Source organism: Azolla caroliniana, unplaced genomic scaffold (assembly GCF_043228905.1).
Source record: "Azolla caroliniana isolate FFs.n. ecotype wild unplaced genomic scaffold, voAzoCaro1.0.p SCAF_991, whole genome shotgun sequence".
Classification (NCBI taxonomy): Eukaryota; Viridiplantae; Streptophyta; class Polypodiopsida; order Salviniales; family Salviniaceae; genus Azolla; species Azolla caroliniana.
Window position 1 is genome coordinate 1 of NW_028231426.1, and position 13143 is coordinate 13143.

General features: G+C 37.4%; 1 protein-coding gene across 1 annotated transcript; it reads right to left on the reverse strand.

Annotated features, from left to right (window-relative positions):
• Positions 1-1612: 1612 nt before the first annotated feature.
• LOC147847460 (peroxisome biogenesis protein 2-like) lies at positions 1613-7154 on the reverse strand. The gene is made up of 5 exons (XM_087339167.1): positions 7024-7154; positions 2954-3017; positions 2764-2880; positions 2129-2291; positions 1613-1939 (listed from the first exon to the last, which is right to left on the reverse strand). Exons 2-5 carry the CDS (start codon positions 2975-2977, stop codon positions 1707-1709), a joined length of 537 nt encoding a protein of 178 aa, XP_087195293.1. The 5' UTR covers positions 2978-3017; positions 7024-7154; the 3' UTR covers positions 1613-1706.
• Between the last annotated feature and the right edge of the window lie 5989 nt (positions 7155-13143).

The window sequence follows — 13143 nt, forward strand, 5'->3', positions numbered from 1 at the left end:
AAGAACGGAAGAGGATATCTCAATCTTTCTGATAGTATCTTTGGGCATTGAAAGGGACGTAGAAGGAGCGGGGCTTCAAAAGGAAGGAGAGGGATTTAAACCCTCAGTAAACAGCAGTCTACTTAGATTTTCTCGCCTAAAGCATAGTTGAATGTAGATATCATGAATAGGAGGTAGAGTGGAAGGGATACCGAGCCTAGCTTTCTAGGGGGAAGGCAACATGTCATTCATTGTTTGCTCCCAGGATAGATATAGACCATATCGTAGGTTTCTTTCTCTTGACCAAACATGTAACCTGCGCCCCAAAACCAATCTAGAAATCTAAGGAAGAGTTCTCCAAATAATTTGTAAAACCATTACCATTTTGATGATTGACCTCTGCCAGAATAAATTCTACACTACCTGACATTGTCATAATATCTGCTAGCTTGAGTACAGAGACAACCATAAAGAATAAACAGACACCAAGTTGTTGGATGTCTTCCAATGGCTGCAAAATTACCTCTCCTATAAAACTTCAAGAGTGAATGTACTAACTTTCAAACTAGAAGAAAAGATCCATCACCAACCAAGAAATCACAAAGTTTGGTGGACCATATTAAATGGGTGTTGACAAAGGGAAACTATTTGACTTGGTTTTGCTTGCCTTACGCAGCAAGATCAGATTACATTTCCTCATTTGAAAAATGCACGAAAATCAGAATCCTTCTCCTGGGTGTGTGTGTGTGTGAACAGATATTAGCCCCACTATAAGGTACACTTTTTACACACATCAGATGACGGACTCCTCATCATGCCCTCTTATATTTACATTGATCACATGCACTGTAAAGTGACATAAGGCAGTTGTAGTTGTCCTCAGATCAGTTAGAGATTGAGGCAGGCAGACATGCACACACTTTTAGAAGAAAGAATCTGCCAATTATGTCATTATGGAATGTAATCTGAAGAGCACCATTTATGTCACAATATTGTTTTGCAGATAATAAGTGGGAGATATCATTGCCTCATCAACCAAGCCTTAGGCCCAGTAACAAGGTGATGGAATATGTGGACCAACAGTGCTTGGGGCTGTTCTTGCTAGAACTCAAGAAACATAGGAAGAGGTTGTTGAAGGATAACAATACAGCCACACAAGTTCATCCAGAAAGATCAATCACAACTTCCTTTAGCCCCATCACTTCTACTCATGCTACAAGTCAATCAATGGTTACACGAATGGGCTCCCAATCAGGACATTGCAGAGGGGTTAGAATCAATCGGGCAATAGCAATTTAAAATAGCAGCCTCGTGGATCATGTTCTCACCACCCTTGTCATTGATAGATAAAGAACATTATCTCCCGTTATTTAGGTGCTTCCTTTGCTTCGGAGTCTCTCCACTCCGTTAGATACCTTTTCACGACATAAATTACAACCTATCTAACTTACGAATCTTACATTTATAGTAACAGGATTCTTTAGTCACTTAGTTACATTTATTTTGGTTTTTTGTTCTCAAAGCAAGAAAACATTTTAAGATGTAATCTCTTGTTTGGTCTTATAAGCCATTTTGGCCTCCCCCCCCCCCCCCCCCCCAACGCACACACACTTTTGCCCCTTCTCTCCAATTCTGGTTAATGCTTTCGGAATTCATACTTAGATTGAAGGAGGATATTCAAGCTTATAAATGCCCTCTTACATTGAACCTTATAAAAATCAGTGTGACTATTTATCATGCGTCTTATAAGAATATCTACCAATATAACCCCCAGCCCTAAATATAAGAATATCCTGCCCAATGTATGGGCCAAAATACAGTACCTGGCCACTGTCACCCCATCTTCGAAATGCGGATACCATCTGCAATCGAGCCCAGCCATAACGACCAACTATGAAGGCTAAACAATAGCCAATCTTCTGATGTTTTGTCAAACCTGGACCCTCAAGGCCAGTTCGAACTGTATTTTGGAAAGAAAATCATTAGATACACAAATGATCTCTCTGACTCTCTCTAGTTTTAAAAGAAAATAAGACATCATATTAGTTTTACAAAATAATTCTGTATCTTCAATAATAGTGACATTTCTGCTCATTTATCCTAGTAATTGATTTCATTTAATATGCTAGCATGTCTGAAGAATATAGACCTTTCCCAAGCGTAACCAGAGAAAGGAAAGCTCGTTCATCTCTGTATCTAAGGTTCATAAGAGCAATCCCAGGAGTTGGCTTGTCCACCCAAATTGAAAATCTCCAGATAAGAAATTCAAGGCAGGCATCCAGCTCATGCTCATAGCGAGACAGAAATCCTGGCTGCACATGGGAATTCCAAAACATTATAAGCATTCAAACAGCCAAACACCTATTGCACTGCCTTCTTATTTGCCTATGCCCTATGTATCATTAAATTAAGAAATTTCAGTTAGTATATGAAATAAGAGGTTGGATTAGTAATAAAGATCACTATGTAGAGAGTTTGGAAACATATTTCTCCTATACTTTTTAGAAGTAACATTTGGAAAACAAGCCAAATTGAAATAAAATATGTCATCCATTCACCTAGTCTTACAACTAAGAAAGAGTCACCTTTATAAAAGAATCATTACTTCTTGGAAAACATAAGCAACATATCCTGAAATTCATACTTTAAAACCATTTTCAAAACTTCAGAGTGGGACTTAAAACAATAAGAGTGATAATACCAATAGCTTATATCAAGTTGTCATAAAATGATAATGTTGGTGCAAGATATTATTCTAACAATTTGCTCTTAGCAGTAGCATACCTGCATGAAAGAAAATACTCTAGTGAGCTGCTCTTTAAGCATGGCTGTCATCTCTACATCTAATTTGGCAGCATCCAACTGACTCACCCTTGATATGGGGATCCATGGTATCACTCGCTGTGAATGCACAACATTCAGCCATTTCTATAACATATCAAAGATGAAGATATTATGCTAAACACAATCATACTTGAGGTAGATTTGCCTCCATCATTGATCTCCGTAAGTAATGAAAACCCTCATGTATTATTAGCCTGGATAAAAAAGAATGCACAATTTTAAAATTTGTTTATGCAGCACCGAATAACAAGGTGAAACAAAGCTTCAAGTGAGCGTCCAAAAATCAACTTTACACTTTGGTATTTGAAGGTCTAAATAATTTTATTAAAAGTTTTCATAACTTTCAATATTTGTTACAAAATCATTTCAAAAAATTTAGACACTACACATGCCTGCCCTAAGACTTAGAAAAAATTAGATATTAATATAGAAAATAAGTCATTAGATGGGGAAGAGAGAGAGCAAATCAATGTAAGATGGGAAACAAGGAGAGATAAAGATGGAATTGTTACATGGATATCTAAAAACACAAAAAGTTTAGGGTTTAGGGTTTTCCCAATATTGACAGAGCTAAGGCTATTTGAGGCTTTGTTACATGTTGATATATTGTGATAGTGATGTATGAACATGCTTAGGATAGCTAGGGCTTATTATCTCATTTAGAGTTTTTTACTCTAGTCCAAAAGTATAACTCTTCATGTTGAGGCACTAATGTGCTATTTGAAATATATTTTCTCCTATTATCTGCTGCCGATGTACTTCAGCAATGGAATCCAGCAGTTGGTATTAGAGTAGGTCACCGTCTTCTTTAGGTTAAGGGTTTAAAGTACACAGCATTCTGTGTCCACCTCAGAACAGTACAACCAGGTTCAAATCAGTGAACCAAGCTGCAATAAACTCTACCATTGAGCTACACGTCTCATTGTCTGCTATGTGCATATTAGCATACTTTCTGACAGTCTCTTGAACTACAATATTCTTACATCAGGTTATTTGATCACTTGGTGACTTGCAATGGAAAAATGTATTCAAGATGCTGGCCCTTGAGGAAAAATTAGCTGGATCCAACCACCCATTGTGGACTTCTATGATGAGGCATATATTGGTGACGAATGGCTTATGGAACATTGTGTAGGGCGTCGAAATGTGTCCAACACCTGCAAATATAATGATACAAAGTGATGTGGATGATGTTGAAGATGATTTTCACTTTCCTGGTCTTGTTGCAATACCTATTGCACATACTGCAGAGCAGATTGGCTGGGATAGTTTGAAGCTTTTCCGAAAGCTTTGGCTTACTACCTTTGGTGGATTGATTTCATTCCACATAGCTTGGCAATTCCTATGTATCAATGCCAGCTCCATGTTCATCACATCCCTCTTAGGGGGGATTTGTTGATATGTTGTGCTAGTGATGTGTGAACACACTTAAAATTAAGTACGTGTTACATTTAGGATGGCTAGGGCTTTTTTACATCTATAAAAGTTTTTGCCCTAGCCCAAAAGTATAACCCTTATGGTTAAGGCACTAATGTGCTCTTCCTTTTTTAAATATATTCTCTCCTATTTTCAGCAATTTTCTGTTGCCTGTCTGCTTCTTCAGTGACATAATCCAAAAGTAACAAAAGATGCTTTAGGATAACATTTTAATGTATGATTAGAGAGAAAATTGATTTACCTATCGAGGGCATGCACTCTACATATTAAGTTCTTCTGAAGATGAAATCATATGATACGTTGATGAAGAACACGTGCTAAACTTTGAAAGAAGACATAAATGCTACACAAAGAGGACTTGAGATTTTGTTTCAGTATCTCCAAAGAAGGTCAGCAAAAGTCATTATTTACACTTAAGTCTCTTAAGACTTCCTAGTAAATTGATAATATTCCGAAACAGAATGATTTTGTGGTCAATTTTGAATATCTATAATGGTATAGTGACAATTTTCTATGAACAAAACTTGCATCATTGTTCAGTTGGCAACTCACACTACCAATTGTTCGAGTTTACATGCATCTAGTAAAAAGGAAAGAGAGAAATGTATATTAATGTCTTTTAAGAGGCCAAACACAAGATTACATCTTAAAATATTGTCTCATCTTTGCGAACAACAGACCAAAATAGATGTAGTAAAATAAAAACAAAAGTGACCAAAGAATCCTATTATCTATACATGCAAAATTTTCAAGTAAGATAGATTGAAATTTCTATTTTTGAAAGATCTTCAACATGGGTCGATCCAAAATGGAGAGATCTCCAAAGCAAGGGAAGCCCCTGCAATGGCAAGAGATAATGGCCTTTATCTGAGGATAGCAACGGTGCCAAGATTGTGATCCACAAGACCGGGGTCTACATGCACAAGAAATTGTTATTTGTCAATCTATCATGACCCTTTCGCAATGTTTCGTTGGGAGCCCACTTGGGTAGCCTTTGATCCACTTGTAGCATGACTAGGAATGATGGGACTAAAGAAAGTCATGATTGTTCTTTGTTGATGGCCTTGTGTGGTTGCATAATTGTCCTTCAACAACTTCTCTCTATTGCAAGAACAGTCCTACAACTGGTCCTCATATTCCATTATCCAGAATGGTGGGTCAAAGCCTTTTGTTAAAGAGGCAAACATATTCCTCTTCAGATTCTATTACCTGATGACACACTTAGCAAATTCTTTCTTCCAAACGCATGCATAAATATCTACCTACCTCAATCTCTAACAGATGTAAAGAGGTCCGCAACTGCCCCATCACACTTTGCAGTGCATGCAACAAATGTATATCCATATAAGAGGACCTGATGATGAATCAATCTTCCTGTGTTTGTAAAACATGTGCCTTACAATATGCCATCTTCCTACCAAGAGATGTTGTGGGGCTGATCCATGTTCTTCCATTATCCAATTTGATACTATCAATTTGGATCACTCTTTTCTTTTCCACTTTGGTCATGTTCAAATGGGACACTCCAATCTATGTTGGAACAGGGGTATACATTTATGGTTATGCCATGTGACTCAAACCATTGTTGCATTTCCGCAAATAAACAATGATCATCTCCATGTTTAGCAAGTTGTTTTAATGGAATAAGTGCCAAACTTGATTACATTCATTAGGGAGCTCCCAAAGTCGTTCAACATTGGTCATTGATCGGAATAATGCCTCGATGATTATTGGGGTTGATCCCATATGTGAATTATACATCATGGCAACCAATACTTTGCTCCTTATGGTGCAAACAATCAAGACTAAATGTCTCTCCAAATCTCTCCAATTATTTACCTTGTGAAGACTGCGTTCCCAGGTTTCTACACCATAGAGAAGAGTCAATGTCACAAGTTTATCAAATAGAAATAATTTAGCTCATGGCTGGTGGAGCTGTCTATCTGCAGATTCAAATGCACAAGGGCTGAAAATCCACAAAAATGTCAAGCACAAACAGCCTCCCGTAAGGACAGCCGAGGTCCTGAAAATTTTACTCCTAGGTATGTGTACAATTGTGTGTATGCCTCTTACTTTCCCAAGAATTCTGGTACTGATCTCGTTATTCATGATTGAGTGGTATTAAACACCATCACTTTAGCTTTATCGAGGTTTACCAGCGAACATTTATACATACAGATTTATTTTAAAGCATTTTGATGTCTTTGTAGCCCTTCTTGAGAGTAGGAGATCAAAACAATGTCATCAGCATCTAGTAAATATATTTATAGTTATACCTACTAAGCATGCTCTTAAACTGCCGAATCTCTATGTGATGTGATACCTCATCTATACTGGGCCTGAAGAGAGTGGGTAATAGTGGGAACCCTTGTTTCACTCCAATTGTGCTAGCCACGACCTCCAACAACCCATTAGGAGGTTGCACTTTTCCTAACATAGATTCTAACTCTAGTATCAACCCATATAGATTAGCCAACTAGTGGTCAATCATGGTTGTCCTATAATTTCCCGGCATCAAGTTTCAGCTCTTGAAGGTTGGCATAATGACATATTTTTTCCAGCTATTAGGGAAACCTTTACACATAGCTCTATTAAAGATGTGTGCTAGCAACGGGAGCAATGTCTCACAGGCAAAGCTAAAGTGATCACATATCAAACCATCATGATTTTGGACCTTTTAGATTCGTAACAGAACAATGGTGTTCAAAAGAAGAAGGAAAAAAGAAAAAGAAAAATATGGGAAAGAAGTTAAGAGATACTGACTTCTTCTTCCTCGAAGAAACAGGACTGCGATATGTCGTAGCGCTATCAGAACCTCTGATTGAAGAAATAGTTAACGCGGGATCACCAACACGATGACGCAGAAGAAGAAGAAGAAGAAGAACCACAGGGAGCAGATTTCGCCATAGCCGATCGACACAGAGATGGGGTGAGAGAAGCTGCAAAGCAAAGCGATCGTTGTTTTCTGCCTTTTTTTCTTTCTGTTCATATACTTTTGCGAAATTACAAAAATGCCCCCCTGCCACTTTTATACGGAATTCTCCAATTATACCCTTTTCCTCTTAAATCTCCCAACTAACCCCTCGCCTTTCCTTCTATAAATTCTCTAAAAGCTTCGACACCATCCTATCCTCTCCATGTCTTTTTCTTCATTGTTCTCGAGTTTCTCCGTGGGACTGACGACATTGAGGGCTTTAAAAACAAGAATGAATCCCGTGGACGCCTGACTAACAATCGGCACCAATTCGGTTCGGTTCGAGAGTGTCAAAACCGAACCGCGAAACCGTTAAAAAACTAAATTGTTACAAAAAAATCCAAACTGTTAAATCGTTAAAATTGTGGTTTTGTGGTTCGGTTTTGGTTTTCAAGTTACGTCAAAATTCAATCCAAAATTTCAACAAGTTTTTAGATTTAGGAACTACCATTTTAATGTTTTCTTGCTTATAGTAATGAAATTCATCCACGGTCAACAAATACCTTACACTCTACAATAGTGTCGCATGTGAACGTCGAAATATTCTCTATATGAATGTTGCATGCAACAAGCTTCTCGTTATCAGAATGAACCCACTCCTATGACAAGGGATGGGTCTTTAGATTTTGCGTTATCTCTTTAAGCAAACTTATAGCAGTTTGATTAACACCATCCATTGTGGCTTAAAAAGGCAACCCAACTACACATCATTTGCTTGTATTCAATTGTTCAATAGTCGATGCGTTGGTTCCATTATAAACTTGACAACCATGTGATGACACTCATCTTTGTAAACTAAGAACAACCCCACAACAAAGTACCAACATGTTTTTCTTGCATAAATCACTAACATGGATGTTTGGAATTTAATGAGGAAACATTGGCAAGCACGAAAGTAAATTAAACAAAGGGAAAAGTACCCAGATACCCCTAGAAGTTCATCTATTTACTAGAATGCCCCTGGAAGTTCCAAATTTACCAAACTACCCCTATGTCCAAAAAATTACACTTTATAACGTAATTATACACTCAAATCTACAAGCCCTATTTACCAACGATGGAGGAAATGGACCTGAACTAGCCCTATTTACCAAAGATTTGAGTGTATAATTACTTTATAAAGTGTAATTTTTTGGACATAGGGGTAGTTTGGTAAATTTGGAACTTCCAGGGGCATTTTGGTAAATAGACGAACTTCCAAGGGTATCCTAGTACTTTTCCCTTAAACAAATCATGCCAAAGCTTTTCAGCTCATTCAATAACCCATTAAAAATTTAACAAGGTTTTCACTTAACATTCATTTGTCAATAGGTTTGCACCCTCATATTGTGCATTTTTTAGCACCATATATGTGCCACAATTTATTGAATAATACTCACATTTGCTCCATGAAATATAACATTATGTTGCCATTATCATCCAACTGACCTCCCTATGGGTTAATCAAATTTTCATGATCCATACATTTCTCATAGTATTTAACATTTGCTTGATCACAGTCAAGCATCATCTTATAGAAAATGGATTGCTAAAGAACATTCCAACATGACCCACATTTTTCTCATGAAATTCAACATAATGTTCTCACTATAATCTTGAACTTATTATTAGAGAATCCACATTACTATTGCCTCTAGTAACAACCAATGTCGTGAGCACTCCTAGAGTGGAGAGCAATCACAATGGACGCAATTTTCAAACTAACCCTTCCAAAACTGCATTTTCTAGCATAAAATAGAATGATGTGCATAAAAACATTGTTCATTGTGCTATCGTTTCATTTTACAAGTTCTCGATGAGGGAAAGAAGGCACTTTTTGGTTACGTATCAAAGTCAAATTCAAACAATGGATCTTAATGTTGGATAATATTGCAACATTTCACCATGTGTAGATGGGCATGGACAGATTAATTGATTGATTTATTCTATGGTCCAATAAACCCTTATATGCATATTTAACTAGGCTCTCAACACTTTATTTCCATCTATGTGTCTTTATGTGAACCTTGATGCCTTTGAATGACATCCTATTCAGCAAGCTCTCCCATAGTGGTGAACGTCTATGATGGAAGTAATGATCGATAAAGAAATAGAACAGTGCAGCATATAGTGATGTGGATAAAAAGACATAATGGACCATGCTAAGTTTTCATCGTAGACTATGTCAAGCGAGGTAAATAACTCACACATTGATCACGTATCAAAGACGAGCTAAATCAAACATGGGCATCATTGTTGGATAGTAATATTGCAGCAAATGTATACATGCGGATGGATGAATTGATGGATCCATCTCCTTGTGTATGGTCCAACATAACACATGCATCTCTCTCTCTCTCTCTCTCTCTCTCTTTCTCTCTCTCTCTCTCTCTCACACACACACCGTCGTCCCGACATTTATGTCCATATCTCCCATGTCTTCGTGTCCATCTCTCTCGTGTCTTCGTGTCCATCTCTCTCCCATGTCTTCGTGTCCATCTCTCTCGTGTCTTCGTGTTCATCTCTCTCTAGTGTCTTCTTGTCTGATCTCACTTGGTGTCTTCATGACCATTTGTCTTGAGTCTTCTTGTCTAATCTCCCCATTTGTCTTCATGTCCATCTCTCTTTGTTGTCTTCATTATGTGTCCCCTCCAATCCTCTGTAAGAAGGAAATGGGAGCTTTTGGAGGAATGGAAAGGAAATCCTTCTTCCTGCCATAGCCAACGAACTGTAATGGAGCTTTTGGAGGAATGGGAAGGAAATCCTTCTTCCTGCCATAGCCAACCAACAGTAATGGAGCTTTTGGAGGAATGGAAAGGAAAATCCTTCGTCCAGCCATAGCCAATTAACTGTATGAACGAACCAGGCTGTCTGTGCGCTGTGGTGTGTGTAGGGCCTAGGCCACGACGATGGAGACAGACTGACATACCGGAATCGCTCCATCTCTCTCACACGTCTGAGTGCACACTCACCTTTTCCTTGAATCTCTGCTTCATCATGTCCTCACAGTGTCGATGAATCTGTGTCTCTCCTTCACATCATCCAGTTTTGTTCCTGGCAAAAATCAAGCGGCACTTTTGAGCAGTATCCACCAGTACAAAAGTATGGAAAAGAATGGCAATGCTCAGTCTGTAGGCGTGGATCTGGAAAGTCCGTTGCTGCTCCATGGACCTATATCTAAATCGGCATCTCGCAATATGCATGAGCGTGAAGAAATCTTCAAGGAATCAGACAATGATGATGATGATTACCATTATTCTGATGATGATGAATCTTATGTGAATAATGTCCATGGTAGCATGTCTGATGATGATGAATCTCGGGTAAAGGATGTCGATTGTGTACAGAATGTTGATGATGGATGTTGTACAAGGGAAGGATGTAATGTAGACACTGTTTCTAGTGGCCCCACCATCGAAAGCCTGGATTATGATCCCATTCACAGTATTGTATATGCTAAGACTGCCAAAAAACCTCAGAAAAGGAAGTTTTATGGGTAATCTAATCTATAACCTTTATATAAAAAGAAAAGGTGATTTTTAGGTGTATGCTAACCTGTTTTGAGAAAAAAAAACAAATTAAAACAATTGAATTGAAGATAACATATTAAAGAAATTGAATGTTATCAACAAATGAAAGCAATTAGCCTGAAGTCATTATGATTGACAATAGAAGATTTATCAGCGTATCATATTAAAGCAGTTAGATTGAAGTAATCGTGGGGGATGACAGAAGGTTTAGCGACCTAGTGAATATTTTTTTTAAAATTGAAGGAATCATGATCAACAATAGAAGACAAATTAAAGCAAGTAATAATGGTTGACAACAGAAGGCTTCCTTAGATTTAGAGATTTGAAGCATTTCTAAACATTGAAGCAATCATGATTAATAATATAAGTCTTGAATATTAACTTTCCATCTAACAAAATGTTCCGCGAGTAGAGTCCTATAGATTTGTACTACATTGGGAGATCGTGTAGCACTACATTAGATTTAGGATTTGCATTTCCTTACTTTGAGCTTACTACTAGTATTAGCTAGAATGAAGGAAATAAGAGGATGCATGGTAAATGCACCAAGTGGGTAGCCATCCCTTACGTATCCATTTGTGCATATAAATACAATTGTTTTGATTCCTTGTTTATTCTCTACATAGAGTTAATCCAGTTTGATTATCATGTTATATGTGGTCCTCATGGTGGCCATTCTCTCTTCTGCATATAGGTATTCTGGAATCACTTTCACCAAATGGACTCTAACTATACTTATCGGAGCCATAGTTGGTGAGTATGTTGTCCCCAACACTAGATGGGTAAGATTGTGTATAATATATATAGACCCCGAACCAATGGTGAGGGGTTGTTCTAATCATGATGTTAGAAAACAAAACTCATGACCATGGGGCATATGACAAAATTTGTAATGTCCATGTTAGGGGTAATATGACAATATTAGAATAAGCTCATAGATTTCATCGATTAAGTTTCGACTAGTTGTGTAGGTTATCACTATCGAGAGTTAACTACTCCGTAAAAACGTTGTCACTCACTTTATATCCCAATTTGTGATTTCATTGGCATTGGTATAGAATTCTCAATCCTTGGGCAGGGTTGCGGAAATCAAAGATTTAGTGACGGTCTTGGTATGGCTCACTCCATTGTGTTTATTGTTTTGGGATGACAATGCAATTGAAGTGAATGGGCTTTACAATGAGCGTGTAACCTTAGATCCTTCACGTTTGACTTGATCCCACCTAGAAAACCTTAACATTACAAAGCAAAGACATTTTTACCAACTCACCACAATATTTATACATTGAAAGGTAGAATTGTAACAATTTCTGTTGGGCGTAGTAAATGAAACATTTTCGGACAAAAATGCAATGTATATAAACAAACTTGAACCCAAAACCTTCACGTGATAAAGTATTAAACTTTAGTATTAATTACAACATGAGTGATGTTTATGCATGTAATTTATGGCTACAATTTCCTCTGCATATTATACACATAAGTATGTGAAGGCAATGAAATGCTTTTCACAAATGTGCTTCAGCACGTACTGCTTTGGTCAGAGGTTCGAGCCTCCTCCCTTTCTTTATTTGAAAAGCAATTTGAAACTTTTTGAATGTCGAGATTATTGGGAAATGATTTAGATGGATGCTGCTACTCCTCTCTCAGCCATGCTTCTGTTTTCTTCTCTGCTCAGGCTATGGAAACCAAACTGCAATCTTCTGAACGACAAAGCCAAGTTGTTACCAAGAAATAATATTCCCTGAATTCGTTTTCATTCCTTCTTTCACAGGATGCATAGCATATTGTATATCATATTTCCAGGGACTTATAATAGATTACAAAGTAAGTACTTTTGAGGATCAGGATATATTTGTTTTATTATTATTCATTTTCTTTCTCTGAAACATTCCCAAATATGCTTAGATGTTTGTTAGCTTTTGTGCAGAGGACGTGGACACAGAGTACGATAGAACATGGGCTTTGGATTTCCTTCATAGGCTATGCAGGTTTTAGTATTATGCTGGTTACTCTGTCAAGCTGTTTAGTATTATTTTGGGCTCCAGCTGCATCTGGTGGTGGGGTATGCAATGTTTATTCTTTTATGAGCCTAAGGTTACTTTAAACACATACACACATAATATGTATATATATTATGTACATATGCATATGTCACAAGTATATATTTGTTAATGTTCATATGTTGCAGGTAACACTTGTCATGGCTTATCTGAATGGCAATGAGATTCCTGATCTCTTAGGAGTGAGGACACTTGTGACCAAGGTCTTTATCGACATTAAATTGATTGACCCACTTGAGTCTTTAAACATGCCATATCTGGAGTTCGAATGAAAATATTTGTTTTTTTTGGTTTTCTTATAGATCTTGGGAACAATATGTACGATATCTTCTGGATT